This window comes from Balaenoptera ricei, chromosome 12 (genome assembly GCF_028023285.1).
Source record: "Balaenoptera ricei isolate mBalRic1 chromosome 12, mBalRic1.hap2, whole genome shotgun sequence".
Taxonomy (NCBI): Eukaryota; Metazoa; Chordata; class Mammalia; order Artiodactyla; family Balaenopteridae; genus Balaenoptera; species Balaenoptera ricei.
In genome coordinates this window covers 17,696,515-17,717,158 of record NC_082650.1, presented here as the reverse complement: position 1 = coordinate 17,717,158, position 20,644 = coordinate 17,696,515, and the positions used below count along the sequence as shown (strand labels likewise).

The following is a 20,644-nucleotide window of genomic DNA, read 5'->3' as shown; positions in this document are numbered from 1 at the left end:
CTCTAGTCCAAGAAAACAGAAGAACAACTATATGCAAAGCTGCTTGAATAAGCTTTTAAATCCAAGGTATCTTAATTTCCAAAACCAGTGAAAGCCCTAAATGAATCTTGGGGTCTACAAAATATTTTAGAATTAGTTTGGTCATTATAATCTGCTTGAACCCAAGAGAATGCTAGAATTAAATTAAGGTTTAATTAATAATAGTTGAGGATTAGTGAAAAAGGTATTGAGATGTAGTAGATCTTCAAGTCTTACTCTAAATTGAGACATCTTTTAAAAATGCAACACTTTGGAGGGAGGGGAAATTGGATGAAGGTAGTCAAAAGGTACAAACTTCCAATTATAAGATGAATAAGGGGCTTTCCTGGTGGCGCAGTGGTTGAGAATCTGCCTGCCAATTAAGGGGACACGGGTTCGAGCCCTGGTCTGGGAAGATCCCACATGCCGCGGAGCAACTGGGCCCGTGAGCCACAATTACTGAGCCTGCGCGTCTGGAGCCTGTGCTCCGCAGCGAGAGAGGCCGCGATAGTGAGAGGCCCGCGCACCGCGATGAAGAGTGGCCCCCGCTTGCCACAACTAGAGAAAGCCCTCGCACGGAAACGAAGACCCAACACAGCCATAAATAAATAAATAAATAAAAACATCTGATTGTCTTAAAAAAAAAAAAAAAAAAAGATGAATAAGTACTAGGCATGTAATTTAATGTACAACATGATAAGTACAATTAACATTGCTGTGTGTTATATATGAAAGTTGAGAGTAAATCCTAAGAGTTCTCATCGCAAGGCAAAAAAATTTTTCTATTTCTTTAATTTTATATCTGTGTGAGATGATATTCACTAAACTTACTGTGGTCATCATTTCATGATATGTAAATCAAATCATTATGCTGTGCACCTTAAACTTACACAGTGCTGTATGTCAATTATACCTCAATAAACCTGGAAGAAAAAGAAAGCATACACTGGTTAGGATTATATTAATACGAATGATAAACATCAGTTATGAACACAGATCTCTGTTTCTGTAGCTATAAGATGGAAACAATAATGTTACCTACCAAATAAGTTGTAATAAGAATTAAATGAGACAGTTGAGTAGAAGAAAGACTTTTCATTCTAGTTATTAGGATGTAATACTCTGTCTATAAAATTAAAAGTTCCATTTAAAAAGAAAACATTATTATTGAGTGGAAGAGCTTGTGCAGTCTACCTCTGTTATCCACATCAGAGGGAAACATGGTTATTTGGACCAGGAAGCTCTGGCTGAGGCATCCTCACCCTAGCTTCCTCTTCTCAAATTGTGGATATCTGATTTAGCAGGAACTAAAGGTGTGCTACCAACTGCAAAAACAATTGCATTCATTTATTCACTAGTTTATTACAAGGTTGCTTGCTATGGGCCAGAACCTACGCTAGAAATAAATAAAAGGAGAAGATCTGTTCCTGCCCTTCAGGGGTCTCCCGGACTAGTAAGGGAAAGTCTAGGGAAGGGCACTGAAGGAAGGGACTGGATAATTATTGGGGCATTTATATAGGTTAGCTGACATACTCCTAATTACCGCCCTAGTCAAGTGGGTAATGTTATCCCCATTTTATAGCTGAGGCCCAGAGAATTTAGAGTAACTTACCCAAGGTCACACAGCATGTGAAAGAAGGAGAAATCAAACCCCCATATGTCTGATCGTCCCCTTTGCACCACCAATACTAAACCGTGTGATCTCACGGCCATGTAGTATCATGAGGGTAGCCTTTGGCAGCTGCTACCTGCCACTGACTGTCACTGAGCCCCGAGAAGTGTCACCCTCGGCTGTTCTGTTGATGTTGGAGCCCATCTTCTTTCTCTTGGGACACTCTGGAATGGGGGAAGAGAGGCTCAGAGCGCCGTCCGGAAGGATTTGCCACGTCATTCCTCTCCAGCAGCTCTCAGGCATACCTGAGTGAAACCGAGGAATGTCTCATCTGTCTCCAGGAGAAGGAGTGTTCTTCTCACCAGCATACCTGCCAGCGTCACTGGGAGTAACTGTGAGAGTTTCCGAGAATATATTAAACAGGAGGCGGACAGCCCTTGGAACAGGGGAGCTGTGGGAGAGAGATTGCCTCGGGAACTGGGAGAGGTTGAGATAAAGCCAAGAGAAGAGAGGAGTCTTCTTCACTCAGAGCCATAGTAGGAGAGGGGAGCCACGGGTCAAGCGGAACACGGTTCAAATGAGCATTATGGTAAGAGAAATACACTGGTACCAGCTTCAGCCACAGGCCCAGCGCCAATGCACGGAGAATAGAAGTATGAGGATAAGCCAAGGTTGGTGACTCAGCAATGACAAGAATTAGGGCCTTGGGAGCTGAAGAAAGTAGGATTCTTCAAGACAGGCTGACAGTTGCTTCTTCTCAATCCCCAAATCCAAAATGCTCTGAAAACTGACATTTTGGGGTGGCAAAACCTGTCCTGAATTGACATAAGGCTGTCTGTAATCTTGGTTCATCCGTCTTAATGTGAATGTTCATAGTTTTGCTGTAGAAATATCCATTTGTTTTATTACGGGCTATGCTGGTGGTATTAACGAATGTAGAGGATAGGAATATATTACATTTCTTAAAAACCTGAATTCCAAAGCCTGAATTCCAAAGCACATCTGTTCCCAAGGGTTTCAGATAGGTGACTGTGTGTCCTGCCCTACTTCCACATTATCTCATTTAATCCTTACATAACTCTTGAGAGGAAATTATTATTTTCCCCATTTTATAGATGAAAAAAATTGGATAGGGAAGCATTTATTTGACCAAGGTCATGCAACCAATAGAAAGTAACCGATCGAGGACTGAACCCCACGCATTGAAGCCCAGCTCTGTGCGCATGCCTGCGCCGTGCAATGTGCTGTCGGGGACTGTAGGGTGGCCAGCAGTGGCTCCTGGGGAGGGGACTCAGAGATGCTGTCACCTTCTCCTGCTAAAACCTGTCCCTGACGCTGACACCTCCAACAATTGTTTTGGTTTTTATAAAAAAGAAGCAACTGCTGGGCTAGAACCTCCTGTCAGCATGAACTTCTAGAAAGTGCTGAGTAAGAGTGAAATAGGATCTTTTTTAACTCTCATGTCCTTCAGCTACACTAGAGGACCTGTATCTAGGACAGTAGTTTTGGGGCTTTAAGGGGTCTCAGGTTCCTTTGAGAAGCTGATGAAAGCTATGAACTTTCTCCACAGGATATTGCACATGCAGCTCCACTGAGTAAATTCTTCATCTTGTTTCAGGGGAGCGTATCCACGAACCCCAGATTAAGAATCTCTGTTCCCAGCTTTTAGAGGATTAGTAAAGTTTCCATGAAAAAAATTATAGCAAAATTCAACTTTAAAGAGTGAAGATCGTTTTAATTAATATAATTCAGTGACTCAGTTAAGATGTAATTTCTGTAGAAGCCTAGAATTCTCTGGCCAAAGTGTGTGTGTGTGTGTGTGTGTGTGTTAGGGTGTTAAGAGGAAAGATTGGGTGGGGTTGAGTCCTCTGACTTCTCAAGTAAATTACCCATACAGGTATTGTTAAAGGCTTACAGTTCTGTTGCCTTCTCTGCTCATATAAACAACCAAATGGTCCTGAAAGCAGGGATTGCAATAGAGGTGACTTTCAGTTCAAGGATCTTGTAATTATCTTTGGTCTGTATGAGCTTGGAGACTTTGGTTCTCCTGGGCAGATTGCTTTCCACCATCTGCAATACTAAAACTTGGAAACCACTGTCAACGCCCAACCATAAAGAATCTCCAGCTGACATCGTAACTTTATAGTTTATTTTCCCTCTTGCTGTTTTGATTTACTAGGATTCTAAGCCCAAAACTAAATGTTTCCTAGTCATTTATATCTCTGGTTTGATAGTGATGATAACCTAGTCCCAAGAGTATAAAACTGGGAATGATGAATAGAAGAAGGGTGTTTGTTCATCACTAGCTGGTGCAGAAGACAACTCCTCAGAAATTCAGGAACTGGATGATGGCAGATTTTGTTTTTTACATCATTACCTTTATGACAGTTCTGTCACTCCACACCGAGTGCAATATTTTCGAGCTGGTTTTTCTCTAACGAGAGTATCCGTGGCTCATGACACTGGGCTGAGCTGTGTTTCTGATTTGTGCGTTTGTAATTGGTAGAAACTGGCGGTGCGTGCATTTTGATGTGAAGTTAAAAAAAGACATGTTCAGATGAGGAAAACACTTGTATGTTCCTCATTTCCCACATGTTAATAGATAAGATTAAATGATAAATGCAGATTAGCAAAAATGGTTACATTCTTAGACCCTGGAGTTAATCCAACCCGGGTTTGGGTTTCGAATCCATCACTTATCAGCTAAATGACTGTCGACACTTATTTCTCTCTATGCCTCATTTTCTGTAAAAATGGTACTAAAAGTGGTATTTCCCTCTAGAGATGTTTTAGGGATTAATTGAGATAATGCATGTAAAGTACTTAGCACACTGTCTTTTTCAACACATGTCAGCTAATGTTATCGCACAGGATAATAATGATTTCCCAACTCTGTTCTCCTACAAGAACTCTCTCTGGCATTATTTGGACTTAAATACAACTGGGTCCCCAGATGTGCCAAGATGTATATTTATTTGGTCTTTCTCCCAGCTCTGAGTTACCAGAGACTTAGTGCTTGGATGAGAGGTGGAAGACGAATTTCGTATTACCAGAGTGCTTTGCGTGAGAGGGAGATTGCAAGCCTCCGTGACAAATAGTTTTTTGTGTGCTGTATGGCAGCCTGGCAGGGACTCAATGTGTTTCTGCTGAACTGAGCTGAATGGGCAAGACCGAGAGAATGCCTGGACCCATCCCACCTGCCCGCACCCTGGCGCCTTGTCCGTTCCAGTCGTGGCCCTTGGTCAGCACAGGTGAATGGACTCAGATGTGTTCCAAACCAAAACATTCTAGGGAGGCAGGTAGGCCTGTCTCAGTCACCCTGGGTCCCCAGGAGCCCGGAGGTGCCAGGTTCATCTGAAGTCAGTGTGGGGATCACCTGTCACCTGTCTCTGCAGAGGTAGAGGGCAGAGCCTGCAGGGTTCTGCCAGCCCTTGCACAGGGTCTCTGTGAGAAAAGCTGCTGGCCTTGCTTTATTATTCTGTCAGCCTTGAATAGCTTTGAGCCTAAAACCACCTGTCTCATTCCAACCGAAATCCAGTAAGTGTTTGAAAGAAAATAATCCCATTTGGAAATCGGTGGGAAACTCAGTCGATACCTTTCCTGGTTCTGCTAAATTGTGCAGAACTTAGCTTCTTGGGAAATCAATAAAATTTCCAAATGTGTATCAAACAAAAGCAGAGGTTCTAAAAAAGGGAAAGCGTACAAGACTAACTGGCTCAACTTAATGGAAAATAGGTCCTCCACAACATACTTGGCAAAACTAATGCTGTGTGTTTCTTGGGATTTGGAAGTGCGCCCTGGAGAGGAGAGAGGCTGCCTTTAGGACATTTAGAGAGACTCTGCCGAGCTGCCTTTCCTTTTGGCCGGTAACAAGGAAACTTGTAATAGGTTAAAACATTTAAAAATGAGATTCTCAGTAATAAATAGCTGTGTACGAGGTATCATGGAAAGCGACATTTTAATGACTATCTTATTACTGATGATGAATTATGGCATAGTTTTACTGTATCCCCAGATGTAAGGTTCAAATGTAAAATCAGTTAGAATCAACTCACAGAGCATGCCTGTACTTTTCCACAGCACTAAAATTTATTTATGGTATGTATATAGTGGGCAGAATTAGCAAAAAAAATACCTAATTCAGAAAAAAAAAAACCTACCTTTTTCCTGGCAGAACCATAACCAGCGTTATCTTCTAATATGTGACCGTGGGCAGTAATTTTCCAGAATACGGATGACATGAAAGGATTTTGCAGTATTCCTTTCTCTCATCTACTTTTACCACTTTTTAGCCTTTTTTTTTTTTTCCCTACTACTTTTATTTTCTAAAGAAAAGTGCCCAGATTTCTTGTTTACTTGGCCTTCTGGACTTCCTCGTGCTTGTGCAAATTAGGTTTTTAATACTTAACTCATTTTAGAAACTTTTTATTATGAGAAGACTTGTGGCCAGAGGAAAAGAAAACATGAAGTATATTGAATTACTTACAGTGGCCATTGATATTGTTATCGTAATACCATGAACAAAAACATAAAACAATGGGCTGGAGTCAGGGCACATGGGCTCCAACTCATGGGTCTCCAGGAGCCCCACTGGCATCCTGGGGACATTTATAAGAGATGACCGCTCAGGTCCGTCCAGCTCTGAAGGATCCATGCCCAGCGGCGTGCAGGGAAAGAGCCTGGGGGGCCAGCCTCTCTCAGCAGCATAAGTCCTCCCTGACCTCATTTGACCCTCTGGTTTCCCTCATCTCTATCACAAAGCTAGTAATAGCATCCCCCAGAACGTAGCAAGGGAGTTAGGTTAGGGAGTTAAATAAAATCCTGTGCTGTGACTTGCTTACTCCTGGCGCCTGAAATACAGTATGCACTGCTTGTTATGTACCACCCAGCCCCACTGAGCAACAAACAGTGACCCAGAGAGGCCCTGGGGCCAGACTGCTCTGCCCCTTACTGGCTGTGCCACCTTGGGCAAGTTACTTAACCACTCTGTGCCTCAGCTTTTTTATCCACAACCAGTGATAATAATATTAATAGCAACCTACCCCGTAGGATTCTTGTAAGGATTTTTAAAATCTAGACAGAAATAATACCACTCTTTTGGGATGTACTGAGTGTTTACTCCATGTTAGTCATTGAACCAAAATGGTTTACACACTTTATCGCTTGTCAGCCTACGAGGTGCTGGTCCATTCTTACCCCCATTTTACAGACAAGAAACTTGCAAGCGTTGTCTGTGATCACACAGCCAGCATGCAGTGAAGGCAGGGTTCAAACGCAGGTCGCCCTACTCTAAAGCGTGTGCTTCCCAGCCCTACAGTCTGTGCTGGGCCTGTGTCTCCCCCCCCCGAAAATAGCGTGGTCAGGTTCAAAATGCTGACCGGCTTCCAGGGTAGGTCCAAGCAATAACAACCCCGCGGAAATCAGTCCAAAATCAAGCCGACTAGCGCACCAGCATCTTCATTTGCAAACCAGATCTGGGGCTGAGTACGGCGGTGGCACCGTCAAGAGAGCACTGCATACTCTGCTTAAAAGTCAAGCACTTTTGAAAACATCTGCTTGAAATTGTGTGCCACTGATTGAAATGAAAAACAAACTCAGATGCCAAGCAACGGTGGGAAGAGGACAAGAAGAGAACTAGTGACAAACGACTAGTTAGCGCATCACCACCGATGGTCACAATAAGAGCCCACACGAAAAAAATAACATCACAAGGAAAATTATGGAGGTCTTGGCCACAGGTTATTTTCTGTTCCAATATGTAAAATAGAAAACTGTTATTTTTCTATCAAATGGCACAAATTTCTATAGTGGGAAAGACCTTTAATTTGTTGGTTCTGTCAAAACACTGCAGCCCTGATGCGTCTGACTTTTGCAGCCAAAGCTCCCTGGCCTTTGTCCTCGCCTTTTCGGTGTAGCAGGAGGAGGGCTGGGGCTGGCACCCTGGAGGGACGGCTCCCCGCCCCCGCCCCTGCCCCCCTGCTCCTAGCATCCACGTCAGGACAGAAAACCCTCATGCTACAGTACTTTGGAAGAAGTTCCGGGCCAGACTTTCTAGGTCATGTGGCTGGTACGAGGCAGGGTCAAACCCAGATCCTTTGAGTCCACATCACCCTGTCATCTCTCATTTAACCTTATCTGACCATGACCTGGGTGCCTGCCTCGGGACTGACTTGTTTATCCTTTCCTAAAAGACGCCTACATTTTTATAATCTCTGAAACACCCCCCGCCCACCCCAAAATAAATATAACTTAGAACTCATAGCTAAAATTGCATTCCCGTACTCAGCCTGGCAGTGGATAGAGGTGCTGAGGTGCAGAGGGGGCTTACTCGAAAAGACCTTGAGAGAGAACCCAGGTTCATAGGAGTCCTGAGAAGTCAGGCTTGGCACTGGTTACAGAAACAGTGATCAAAGCATACCCACACCAGGTCCTGACTTCTCAGAAAGAGGAGCCTTATGTAAGGTGTCTTGGCCAGCTCGGGCTGCTGTAACAAAAATACCGTAGACAGGGTGGCTTAAACAACAGACCGTTACTTCCCACGGTTCTGGAGGCTGGGAAATCAAGATCGAGGTGCTTTTAAATAGCTGCCTTTTCGTTGTATCCTCACATGACAAAGAGAGAGGGCTAGCTCTCTTCATTTTCTTATAAGGACACTAATCGCATCATAAGGGCTCCAACCTCATGACTTAATTATTTCCCAAAGGCCTCACCTCCAAATACCATCACATTAGGGCTCCAAAATATGAATTAGGAGGGGGCACAAACGTTCAGTGCATAGCACTAGGAATAATGCAGCCAGCCACATTTCTTCTTGCAAAATCATCTTTGGCCCAATTTCTCCATCTCCCTTGCCCCCTGCATCTAATTGGTTGTCTCTTCTTCTTAGATGTTACATGAACTCCTTTCTCTCTGCTTTCAGTTCTCATTCCTTCATACCCTGAACTTTGCAGTCAAGTCACTCTGGTCATCTCTCTCTCTCCCATTTCCTCAGCCCCCCTGCACACAAATGTCTGATCATGTCTTCCTCTACTTAAGAGTTCAGGACCCTCCATTGCCCATGGGATCAAAGTTCTTTACCCACAAATTCTTATCCCTCTAGGATCTAATCTCTACTCGGCTGTGTGAGTTATCTGCTCCAAACAAACTAGTCTTTGCCCATCCCCTTAATATGCCTTGTGGTTCTCCCTGTTTACCCCCTCAACCAGCACTACCCTCAGATCCAGGTAAGAAGGGCCTTTACTCCAGCTTCACACTCTAGGGGGCCTTGCTCTGGCCTTATTCCTCCTCGTTGGGTGACACATTGGCAGGCCCAAGGGGATGTGCTTACCCTGAACCCAAGTCCTGCCCTGTAGTCCATGTGCTGAACACCTGAGACCCAGAATTCCCTGCTCCAGTGGCCTGATGGCAGCTTTCATGGCCTGCGCAGTTGGGGGGGGTGGCGGGCGGGGAGGAGTGGTAAGTTGGACTGAGCTTAGACTTGCAGGCCTGGGTGTTTACGTGTGTGCATATGAGGGACCTGGGGTAGGATGGGCAGGGGGCATGCCTCATCCAGGGGCCGGGGGCTGGCTCTCCCATTCCACTGCCAAGTTCCAGAGCCTAGTGATTATAAAGCGTATTTGTCAAGGTAGAGGATAGAGCATATTTTATTTAGCTTGACTTATAACTTTAAAACAGGTAGAGCACATTTTAACAGTCTGTTAGTTTGACTTAAAACTTAAAAATATTAAGACAGGAGGTATGTGGGTTCCATTTGTATTCTTGTCCCAGGATCCAGAAATGTTAGGAGCTCACCTTCCCTCTATTTCCAGTTCTACCAGTTGAAATTTTACCCATCTTTTAAGTTACAGGTCCATTCTCACCTTTACCATAAAGCCTGCACTGACAACCCCCAGCTACAATGTAATTTCCCCTTAGCTTGTTTCATTCATAAACCAGTCTTAGTGACGTTCTAGGTGCCAGGCACCATGATGGAATTAAAAATACAGATGTGAAGAAACAGGTCTTTCCCTCAAAGAGCTTATAGGCTAGAAAAAGAGTCAACGCCCACCCACCATGCACAATCCATCAGCACCTTCTGTTGACATTACATCCAAATTATATTCCAAATATGACACATCCTGCAATCTTCCCTGCTAAAACCCCAGTTTAAGGCGCCATGACTTTGAATCCAGACTATGCCTCTGCTCTTGGCCTGCTTATGGTCTATTCCCCACCAGCTGCCATAAGACCTTTCTGCCCTGCTTAAAACCCTCCAGTGGCTTTCCACTGCAATTAAAATAAAATCTAAACCCGTAACCTGAACCCCATTGACTCTCCAGCCCATCTCCTGGATCTCTCCCTCTCATCCTCTACTTCAGTGACTTCTCAAGCTTTCCCTGGCTTCTTTCCATCTCTCAAACACCTTGTTCCAATCTCAGGGGCCTGTGAACTTGCTATTCTCTCTATAGCAAATTTTTTCTTGTTGCCTCTTTTTTCTTGTTGCTTATTTCTTAGTTCGTATGTTATCTTCCCAAAGAGACCTACCCCAACTTCCCTAATGAAAGAACTTCCAAGTCCCTTATTATCCCATTACTCTATTTTATTAATTTGTTCATGTGTTTACTGTTTGCCCATGTAGAATTGGATTCCATGAGAACGAGGGCTTTGTTTTGCTCATAACTGCCTTCCTGGTGCATATAGTTGGCACTCTGTAAATTTTGTTAAATGAATGAATGATTGCAATAGAATGTGATTTGTGCAGGGTGCTGCAGAAGCCATTGGAGAAACCTAATTTTACCTGGGGAGAGTTGGTTTTGACTGCGGCCTGGGTTTGGGGAGGTGGGGTTGGTGGGAAATGTGAAGACATAGACAGGGTTGACAATACATTTGATCATGCTAGAGTTTAAACTTTAATCTGAAAGCCAAGAGGAGTCATTGAAGGGTTTGAGCAGAAGCCTATGACCAAATTTGTCTCTTAGAAGTGACCTGGGGTGGAGTGGGAGGAGAAACCAGAGAAGGCAAAGATGGAGGCAGGGGTTTAAGTCAGGATAAAGCTTACTATATACGGGAGGGAAGAGGATTTCTATCAGGAAGATAAGAAATAGACAGCTTTAGTCAGCAAATCCACACCTAAGCCTCCCTGCATGTATAGTCAGGGTGAAAAATTGGGTAAAGATGACAACTGCATGGAGGGAATGAAGGAGATGGAGCCGTCTCTGGTGGCTGCTGGGTTTCAGATTAGATGCAACCTTTCTCAGCCTGGATTCTTGGAGAGAATCAAGCTCTAATGTCCAGAGGCACCTACTGTGTGTAGTTAATTAACTTCCCTCCTAAGCATCTAGAATGGTTCTAGATATGTGCCGTTGTTGGAAGAATTGAGAAAACAGTTCCTGTGTCGTGTAGGTCAGAGGAGGACTCCCATTTTTTTTGGCCGAGCCACACTGCACATGGGATCTTAGTTCCCTGGCCAGGAATCGAACCCATGGCCCCTGTAGTGGAAGCACGGAGTCCTAACCCCTAGACCGCCAGGGAATTCCCAGGAGTCCCATTGAGAGTAGGGTAGATCATGGTATCACTGGGGAATACAGAGGTAGAAACGTGTTTAGAGGAAAAATACTGAGTCAGGTTTAATCATATTGAGTTTGAGATGAGGACTGAGTGGTGAGTTATGAAAAAGAGAGAGAGAGAAATCAACATATAGGAGTTAGTTGATGCCAAGGGTGTAAAGGAGGTTGCCTAGAAAAAGGATAAACCAAGGAAAGATCCAGGGCAAAGCCCTGGGAAACCTCATTAATTAAGGCTTACCTTAAAGTTGCAGGTTAAAGAGCTGGCTAAGTCAAGAGATCCCAAAAGGAAGACCTAGAAGAAGACAGAAGTTTGCAGAGAAATAGTACAGAATGAGGCGTGGTACTGGGGAAGCCAAAGTAGTTTCAAGAAGAAAGGGATGGTTGATAGTGGCAACCATAACAAAGGTGAAATAGGAAATGTACTGAAACGTACATGTGGGTTTGGTAATATGAAGGTCACTTCATCTAATTCTGGGAAAGCGCCCCATAATTCTTCTCATTCTGAAGTCGTGCTATCATCATCACCATCATCATCATCATCACTACTGCTACTAGTAGTGGTGGTCATAGTAGTTTCAGGGGGTGGATGGGGAAGACAGGAGTGAATTACCCTAATGATGTTAGAAGTAATTTCTCAAAGTCTCAGAAGATATGGTTACAAGACAGATTATGATGGACCTTTCACTCTTCAGAGCTGCAGCAATCCATTCTAAGAGCTGGCTTCTTAAAAAGGTCCAGTAGATCCTACATCCAAAGAAGTGTTTCTGTGTAGTTCACCACTAAAACAAGATCCATCTTTTTTTCTCCAGTGATGTGAATTTAATTTATTCTCATTTATTAAAGCTACTTCTGGGACTTGAAAATGCTTTCTAAATGTTCATTCCATTTTTACATTCGCAATCCATTTCATTCAACACGCCTTACTGCAGATTGAATTGCTTACTAAATTTGAAAGAGATCAATAAATAGCAGCAAAACTACAGGAGGTCATTTAATTTTTTTTTATTAACAGACCCAATAAATCTGAGCCTATTTTCTTCAAATAAATCAGCTGGAAATAAAAAAAAAACTGCTTTTGGGCAATTTATGAGGTTAAAGCTAAAAATAAAATTTTACTTTCATTTGTGGCTGGTATTAACATGACAAAGCTTCAACAGAGCTTGCTTAGTACTGAATTTATGTCCCCTATCTGCACAAATATCTTTTGCATAGCTGTATACAGGTTAGCGAATAGATTTGAAAGGGAACAAAGCCAAACTAAAAATACAGTCTGTAGAGAGGAGTTCTCTGTATTTAAATGTTTTAGGGTACATGTTAAAAGTCTGATATGTAGGCAGCGTTTTTATCTGAAAATGACCTGGGTCCCCTAGAATTTACTGTGGCTACTTAAGGCAGGAGGAGGGAAACTTTGACCTCTAAGGCTGGTTTTATTTGAGTTCATCTAGACATGGGGCGATACTGCTTTGGCTACACCAGGAGCATAATTTTCCCTTTGGTGAGCTACAGGGGCTGAGAACAGTGATTAATTGGCTAATCAGAATTTCAAAGGGCAGTGATAACAGTGGTGAACAGAAGGTAGTGACAGAAGTTCAAGTCCATTAAAACACTTTGCAATGACTGAGACTTTCCCCCCATCTCTCCCTGTTCTGTAGTCTCCTCTGCCCGCTGGTCTCTAAGCCTCACCCTCGCCACTAGCCTTCCTTATTTTTTTTCTGTATACATTTCCCCAGCCTTTTTCTTTACATCTTCACTACCCACAAAATGAAACTGAAAAATATGAATCTTTTCCTTTTTATTTTTAAAAATATTTTATGTTACTTTATTTTATTTGTTTTGGACGCACCGCGCAGTTTGTGGGATCTTAGCTCCCTGACCAGGGATCGAACCCTGGCCCTCGGCAGTGAAAGTGCAGAGTCCTAACCACTGGACCGCCAGGGAATTCCCTTTTATTTTTTAAAGTTTTATTTTCCCTCTTCTTAAATTCAAAACAAGTTGAGCTTTTTGATTTTTTTTCCCCCTCCCATCCTACGATTGTTCTTATTTTTGTGGGGCACTTAGATTTTGTTTACCTCCACTGCATCAGTGGACCACAATATCAAATGAATTCCCAGGCTAAAGGGACTCTTAGGTAGCGTAGGAATAGTGAATTTGTGCAGATAAATCAACGATTAGGATTTTTTCCCCCCCAGACACAATCAATATCACTGTCTTTAATAGCCTAGCAACGTGAAACTATTCCATACATTTTCATCCTCGCCTACATTAAAACCTGAGAATCAGGCAAGTGACTCAAGCGATTTCTTAGGTAGGGAATGTGCCCGCACAGAGCCGGGTGTGACTTGTCTCAAGTCAGGCTCCTCAGCTGGAAAGGAAAATGGGGCCACGCCCCTTGGGAAGAGACACCGAGGGCCCTCACCTTGCTCAGCCCGCAGCTGGTTTACCAAGCTAATAGCCGCAGCATTATGCCTATGACTATGTACATGATAATACATTATCCCACACACAGGAAGTTGAATGAATACATGAAATCATTTTGCTTCCATGTCCTTACAAATGATCATTGCAGGCACAGAGTTTTGCATTTCAGGTTTTTCTCCCTATGTTCCCTTCAGTGACATTCATTCTCTCTCTCTTCAAATCTGTTTACCTAGCGACTCCTGGGAATGGAAACTTTTCTTGTGATTAGATCACAGGGCTGGGGACTTCAATAAAATTTTCAACTTGGTCTCATTTTCACTCAACGGACCCTTTGTTCCTCCCTTCCTTATCTATATAATGAGGAAATAACACTTTGCATGGAAACTGATTCTCAGATGAGAGGTAACTGAATGTTATCATTTTCATCATCATCCTCAAACAGTGGACATATTCTAGGTGTGGCCAAAGCAAGAAGGGGATGATCCTGAGAACTTCCTAAAAAGACCCGAGACTTGAAAATGTTTCTGGAGAGGCAGCTGTAGTGCAGTGATCGAAAGCACAGGCTGAGAGAGCCGGCTGGACTGGATTTGAATGCTGGTTTTGCTACTGACTAGCTGCCACAGTTTCCCCAAGTGTGAAATGAAGGCATAATAGTGACCCCCTTAGCACTGAAAGTAGGATTATACAAGTTAATATTGATAACGTTCTTGGAACAGGGCCTTCAGTCTCAAAATGCTGTGCAAACAAAAAATTTAGCATTTCTGATTATGCTAGAAAGAAAGGCCCCTCTTGTCTGGAAAGATGCAGTTCTCGTCCTTGTCTCTCATGAGCAAGAATTGAGTTCAAACACAGGGGGTTCCGCTGATGAGAGAAAAAAGTGACCGTATGATGGAGACCATAAGAATCCATCAACTACTGGTCTTTAAACGATTTTGCTTCTCTACCTCCTAAAGAAAATGTTTGTTCATGTAACTCACACAGTTTAAATTTGATATTGAAAATTGTATTATAACTTTAAGTAAGTTTATTTTTGTTATTAGGAGGTAGAAAATATGAAATGAGATGAGGATCGACTGTAATTGCAAAAAATATCTCATGATTTGATTTTTAAAAAATAGACTTTACCTACCTTATATAATAAAGCATGACAAATTTAAAAGAAATTGCATAAAGTGTTGATGTGTGGATTTATCAAATATATCACCGAAATTTTTGGTAGACTCACAAAAAACACTCTAGTTGCATTTAAAATGATCAACTTCAGTAACCTATACTGCTTTGGCTGTCTGGAATTGAGATCATCCATCCCTACATGATCTGAAATATCACTTTACCAGCACCAATGTTTTACAGAATTGTGTATAGATAGGGAAAGATAATAAGCCGGATGTGTTTAAGTTGTCTTGATAAATCAGTAAAAGAGGCTTTCTGAAACCGTTATTTCTATTTATACTTTTGTTTAGCTGTCCAAAAATGTTTGCACCCCTGAGCAGTGCACTATAGTAGGAGTTGGCACAGGTGATGGGTATGCTTTTCTTCTTTCTAAACTGATAGGAACGATTTTACTAAAATCTTTTCTAAACAACAATGAACGAAGCTCCCTCTCAAGTAAGTCGTCTTCAGAAAAAAAAAAAAAAAAAAAAAAATATATATATATATATATATATATGGAAGTTGAGGATACTGAAACTAATTCTTTTTAAAAAGCTGGACATGTGTATAGATTACCCATAGTTCCTCCACAACTTCCCTCTTTCTACCAAACGGATGGAAGGAAGAGGGATGCTTCTTATCTTCCCAAGGGCCGCTGAAGGTTGGTGATTAAGGGAAGCAAGCAGGAAGAAATATGTATTATGGTTGCTTGTTGCAGGTTTGTAAGATAGAAAGAATAAACTGGAAGATGAATCCAGCAGGAGGTGTCACTGGTTCTTGGTGGAAGGAAGACCTGTGATTGTTTTAAGCACGAGAGGCTATTTTCATCACTATACCGTCTACTCCCTCTACCCCCCATTGCCTCAGATGCTAGTTATAACTGTGTTCCAAACTGCAATATACCAAAGGTTATGGATAGAGTTACACTTACATAAGTAACTTTATAAAGACTATATATTGAGGTTTTTTATAAATATAATTCCTTACCATTTGTCCTTTGAAATAAAGGTTGAATTGCTAAATAACAACCCAGTAAGGTTGTTACTGCCTTTCTTGTCTTTCTCCAAAAAAAAACCAAAACAAAACAAACAAATCTTTATAAATATTCAGAAGCTTTGACTACATCAAAGTGACCAGTAGAAAATTGCAAATGAGAAACAGAAAATATTTGCAAGACAATTGGCATTTCATTTTTAGAGAAAGCTGTTTTCTGACAGCAGTAGTTTAGCATTTTTGCTGTCATTTTATTTAAAAGGAGAAACTGTAGTTTAGAAGAAAAGACAGTATGAAAAGGAACCCAGTTTCCCCTCTCATCACCATACATAATATATGCTTGTGGGAGAGCTCTCTGGGGGAACAAACAGGCAATTGATTGCAATGACTATTTTCTATTTATTCCAGTGATAAAATGAAAGACTGGACTCAACATCAGATTTTTTTTCTTAAGAAACTTAAAGAAACTTAAAGAAAAATTGGTTTATTTGATGTCTTATTATGTCTTCAGCAGTTAACAAATCTGTAAGCATCTATTTTATTTTACCGTAATACCACTACATATTGAATTGATTTTTTAATTGTAGTAAATTCAGATGTTTATTTTCAACCCTGAAATTTTCTAATTCTACCGTTGCTTTTGCCTGAGGTAAAAATAAATGTTACAGTCATAAATGGAGAGGGGAGATAATTTATGCCTACACATACATTTAATCAGTCAGCCAGACTGCTCACTATGTATGTGCATCTGTATCTACTTTTATCTGTTAAAATGCTTTAGGCTGCTGGAAACAGAAAAGGCATTATCTCACATAACTAGAGGACTCAAAGTGGGGCGACTCCAGGGTTGGACAGTTCCATGGCTTAACTCTGTCATCAAGAAGATCACTTCTTGGGAATTCCCTGGTGGTCCAGTGGTTAAGACTCGGTGCATTCACTGCCGTGGGCCCAGGTTCGATCCCTGGTCAGGGAAGTAAGATCCCACAAGCTGTGAGGTGTGGCCAAAAAATAAATAAATAAAATTTTTTAAAAAAAGATCCCTTCTTTCCTTCCTTCTTCTGTGCCTTCTTAGGCATGTAGGTTTTGTACCCGAGCTGGCTTCTTTGGAGTTGCAAGATGATTGTCACAGGTACAGGCGTCTCATCCAGAGCGTCACCAGATTTCCAGGGGTAGAGAAGACCACCTCTTCTTCCTGTGTCTTCCTTTTTCTTACGAGCCAGGAAATCCTTCTCAGAAGCCTCACATCAGACCTCTAGTTTCATTAGCAAAGATTGAGTCATACGCCTCTGCCTAAAACAATCACAATCAGAGAGAATAGGATTATTCTGATTGGTATAGAGAATTCAGATTAGCCTCTAAATTCCACGGGAACAGTGTAAACTCAACAGAATTTTGGATTATTGAGTATGGAAGTTTCGGGTGAGCAGTGATCTGACGTGTCAGCTGGCTGTTGAGAAATAGCCATACTAAACATATATTGGCATAAGTATAGATCTATGAAGTGTGAATTATTAATTCAGAAATGTTCATTGGGGTCGTAGGGACTCTAGCCTTTAAAATGATCAACCTAGAATTCAGACATCATGTTGTTTTATTTTCTTAATACCTGTCAGAAAAGATTTTATGTACAAAGTTGTTTTTGGTCTCTCACCTCCGCTGGAATGTAAGTTCCTTGAGAGTGCAGACTGTATTTGTCTTGTTCACAGCTGTGTATCCAACGTCTGGAACAGGGTAATCAGCACATGGTAGGCACTCAAGAAATATTTTTTGAGTAAGTGATGAAAATTACAAGGAGGAGATTGTAATCCCTCTCCAGCCACGGTATGGAAATCATGATTTAGAAATTATTTTTATATTGCAGAAAATGTAAAGTCCTCCACTTTTTATACACATGTTCAGTGTGTTCATCCCCTGTAATGGGAGAATACCACAACAGGTATTGTCCACCCTTTTGTTAAGATGATTTTGTGACACGATGCAGAAAGAAGAGGTTTAATTGGGCTACACTCCAGTAGGACCAAGGAATGGAAGAACACAGCTACAAAAACACACCTGTAAGCACCACATCAACATAAAACGGCAGAGCAGTTAGCCAAGCATTGGACCAAGACTGACAGAAACAAAACAAAGAAAATACAAGTGCAAGAAAAATTAAATTTCAAGCTAGTATGGACCAGTTTGAAAACTCTAAGATGATTCATTCTTTAAACTTTAAACATAATGTGTGATGCTTTTGCAAATTATGTCATGAATAATTGAAGAAGACTGGGGAGAGGTACCTACTCTAGCAGGGTTTTTGATATGGACTATTTCAATTTATTTTAAATATTTGACATAGTTTTTCAGATATCTAACCCCTGAAGGTATTGACATTTAATAGTAGTTCTAACAGCACTGAATATTTTATTTATCTATGTTATTTATAAAACTTATTAAGCACACAAATTCTAAGAGGCAAAAGTATCAAAGATATCACCAGTCCTCTTTTTAAGTTTCTTATGGTCTAGAACAGCTACTGAGACACGAGACACGTACATGAACAATTATAATTCAAGGTAGTATGAGGTCAATCTCTCAACAGGAGTACAAACAAAATATTATAACAAATTAAATAGAAGGAGAGAGATATTCTGGCTGCAATGATCAGAGAATGGTCCATGAAAGAGATGGCACTGGATCTGAGCTTGTCAGATGGACTTAGGAAGGTGGGTGGAAAAACACTCGCAAGGAAGTTCCAGCCACTGGACCAGATGATAGTAAAGTTAGCTAGAGCCATTCACTAATCTATCTTCAGGTAGTTTTTGATGTTCCACCAGTCTTTGACCTCAGCTCTCTGCTCTTCCATGTTTTTATCAACATCTTGGAGAAAGCCTTATAAGTCTTTAATAATAAACTTGTAAGTCTTTAATAATAAGTGTGCTTATTCAGATTTGTTTGCAATGCAGAGCAGGTAGAAATAGAGACTATACTAGAAACAGAGAAATGATCCAAGAAAGTCTTAACTGGCTAGAATGACTGATGTTATCTAAGAAGAGAAAATTTACCAAATAAATGTAAACCTCTTCAATTTGATTTAAAAAAAAAATGTATTGCCCAAGCACAAGATGGAATTGCCCTGGCTTAACAGCAATCCACATGAAAAGAGACTTGAGCAAGATTAGTTGATTACCTGCAAGGTATTTACCCTAAAGCAAATGCAAACTACATTCATTTAGCCTAAAATGTATCCATTCCATAAACATGTTTTAATTAAACACTCTGCACAAAATATTATCCAAGGATATGGAACTATAAGAATTAATAAAAATGATTCCTCTCCTTAGGAACATATAGCTTATGACAATACAATTAAAATATAGTGCTGTAAATGTAAAAATAAAATATAGGCCTCAAAAATAACAAATAATCCCAGCGAAGAAGTATTGGTCAGATCACAGCAGAGTATAATGCTAAATTTGTACACACATTTTTTTAAAACAGCTTTATAATTCACTCATTTAAAGTGTATAATTCAATGGTTATATACATATATTTTTTCACTAAGTTGTGCAACCGTCACCATAATCAATTTGAGGACATTTTTATCAGCCCTAAAAGAGACCCTCTAACCATTAGCAGTCATTCTCTATTCCCCCCCAGCCACCACCACCATCCCCAGAGTCTTCAGCAAACACTAATCTACTTTCCATCTCTAGAGATTTCCCTATTCTGAACATTTCATAAAAATGGAATTATAGAATATGTGGTCTTCTGTGACTAGATTCTTTCATTTAGAACAATGTTTGGAAGTTCATCCATTTTATACCACATATCAATATTTCATTCTTTTACTGTTGAGTAATATCCTGTTGTATGGATATGCCATACTTATTTATTCATTTATCAGTTGATGGACATTTGGGTTGTTTTCAGCTTTTGGCTATTCTGCATAATGAGCCATGTTCAAGTTTTTGTGCCAACATATGTTTCATTTCTTTTGAGTCTATACCTAGGGAGTTGAATAGTTAGGTCATGTGGTAACTCTATGTTCAACCTTTCGAGGAACTGTCAAACAGTTTTCCAAATTTGCTACACCATTTTACATTCCCACCAGCGATGTATGAGGTTTTTGGTTTTTCCACATCTTGTTATTGTTGTCTTTTTGATTATAGCGATACTAGTGGGTATGAAGTAGCATCTCTGTGTGGTTCACTTGCATTTCCCGAATGACAAATGATGTTGTGCGTCTTTCCATGTGCTCATTGTCCACTTGTATGTCTTCTTTATTTTTTAATATTTATTTATTTATTTGGTCACGCCGGGTCTTAGTTGCGGCACATGGGCTCCATAGTTGTGTCATGCGAACTCTTAGTTGCAGCATGCATGTGGGATCTAGTTCCCTGACCGGGGATCGCACCCGGGCCCCCTGCATTGGGAGTGAGGAGTCTTAACCACTGCACCATCAAGGAAGTCCCCACTTGTATGTCTTCTTTAGAAAAATGTCCACTTGGATCTTTTGCCCATTTTTAATTAGGTTAATTATCTTCTTATTATTAAGTTTTGAGTCTTTTATATAATCTGAACACAAGTCTCATGTCAGATATGATTTGAAAATATTTTCTTCTGTTCCGTGGGTTGTCTTCTCACTTTCTTGTTGGCATTGTTTGCAATACAGAAGTTTTTAATTTTGTAAAGTCTAACTTATTTTTTGGTTGTTGTAGTTGTTGCTTTTGCTTTTGGTGTCCTATCTAAGAAACCATTGCCTAACCCAGGATCATAAAGATTTACTTCAATGTTTTCTTCTAGGAGTTTTATGATTTTGTTTATTGTGGCTTTGTCCTAAGTTTCAAAATTGGGAAGTGTGACTCCTCCAACTTTGTTCTTCTTTTTAGAGACTGTTTTGCCTATTCTGGGTCCATTACATTTA

The 20,644-nt window shown here is 40.9% G+C and overlaps 1 protein-coding gene across 2 annotated transcripts in view; it reads left to right on the top strand.

Moving 5' to 3' along the window:
• Positions 1-2,042: 2,042 nt before the first annotated feature.
• Positions 2,043-20,644, top strand: part of SASH1 (SAM and SH3 domain containing 1) — a 308,428-nt gene continuing 289,826 nt past the window's right edge. For both annotated transcript variants that reach the window (XM_059941034.1, XM_059941030.1), the window contains exon 1: positions 2,043-2,219. Coding sequence is in view for 1 of the 2 variants with exons in the window: in XM_059941030.1 (XP_059797013.1) it covers positions 2,208-2,219 (12 nt within the window). In the remaining variant the exon portion in view is untranslated. The remainder of the gene's footprint in view (positions 2,220-20,644) is intronic.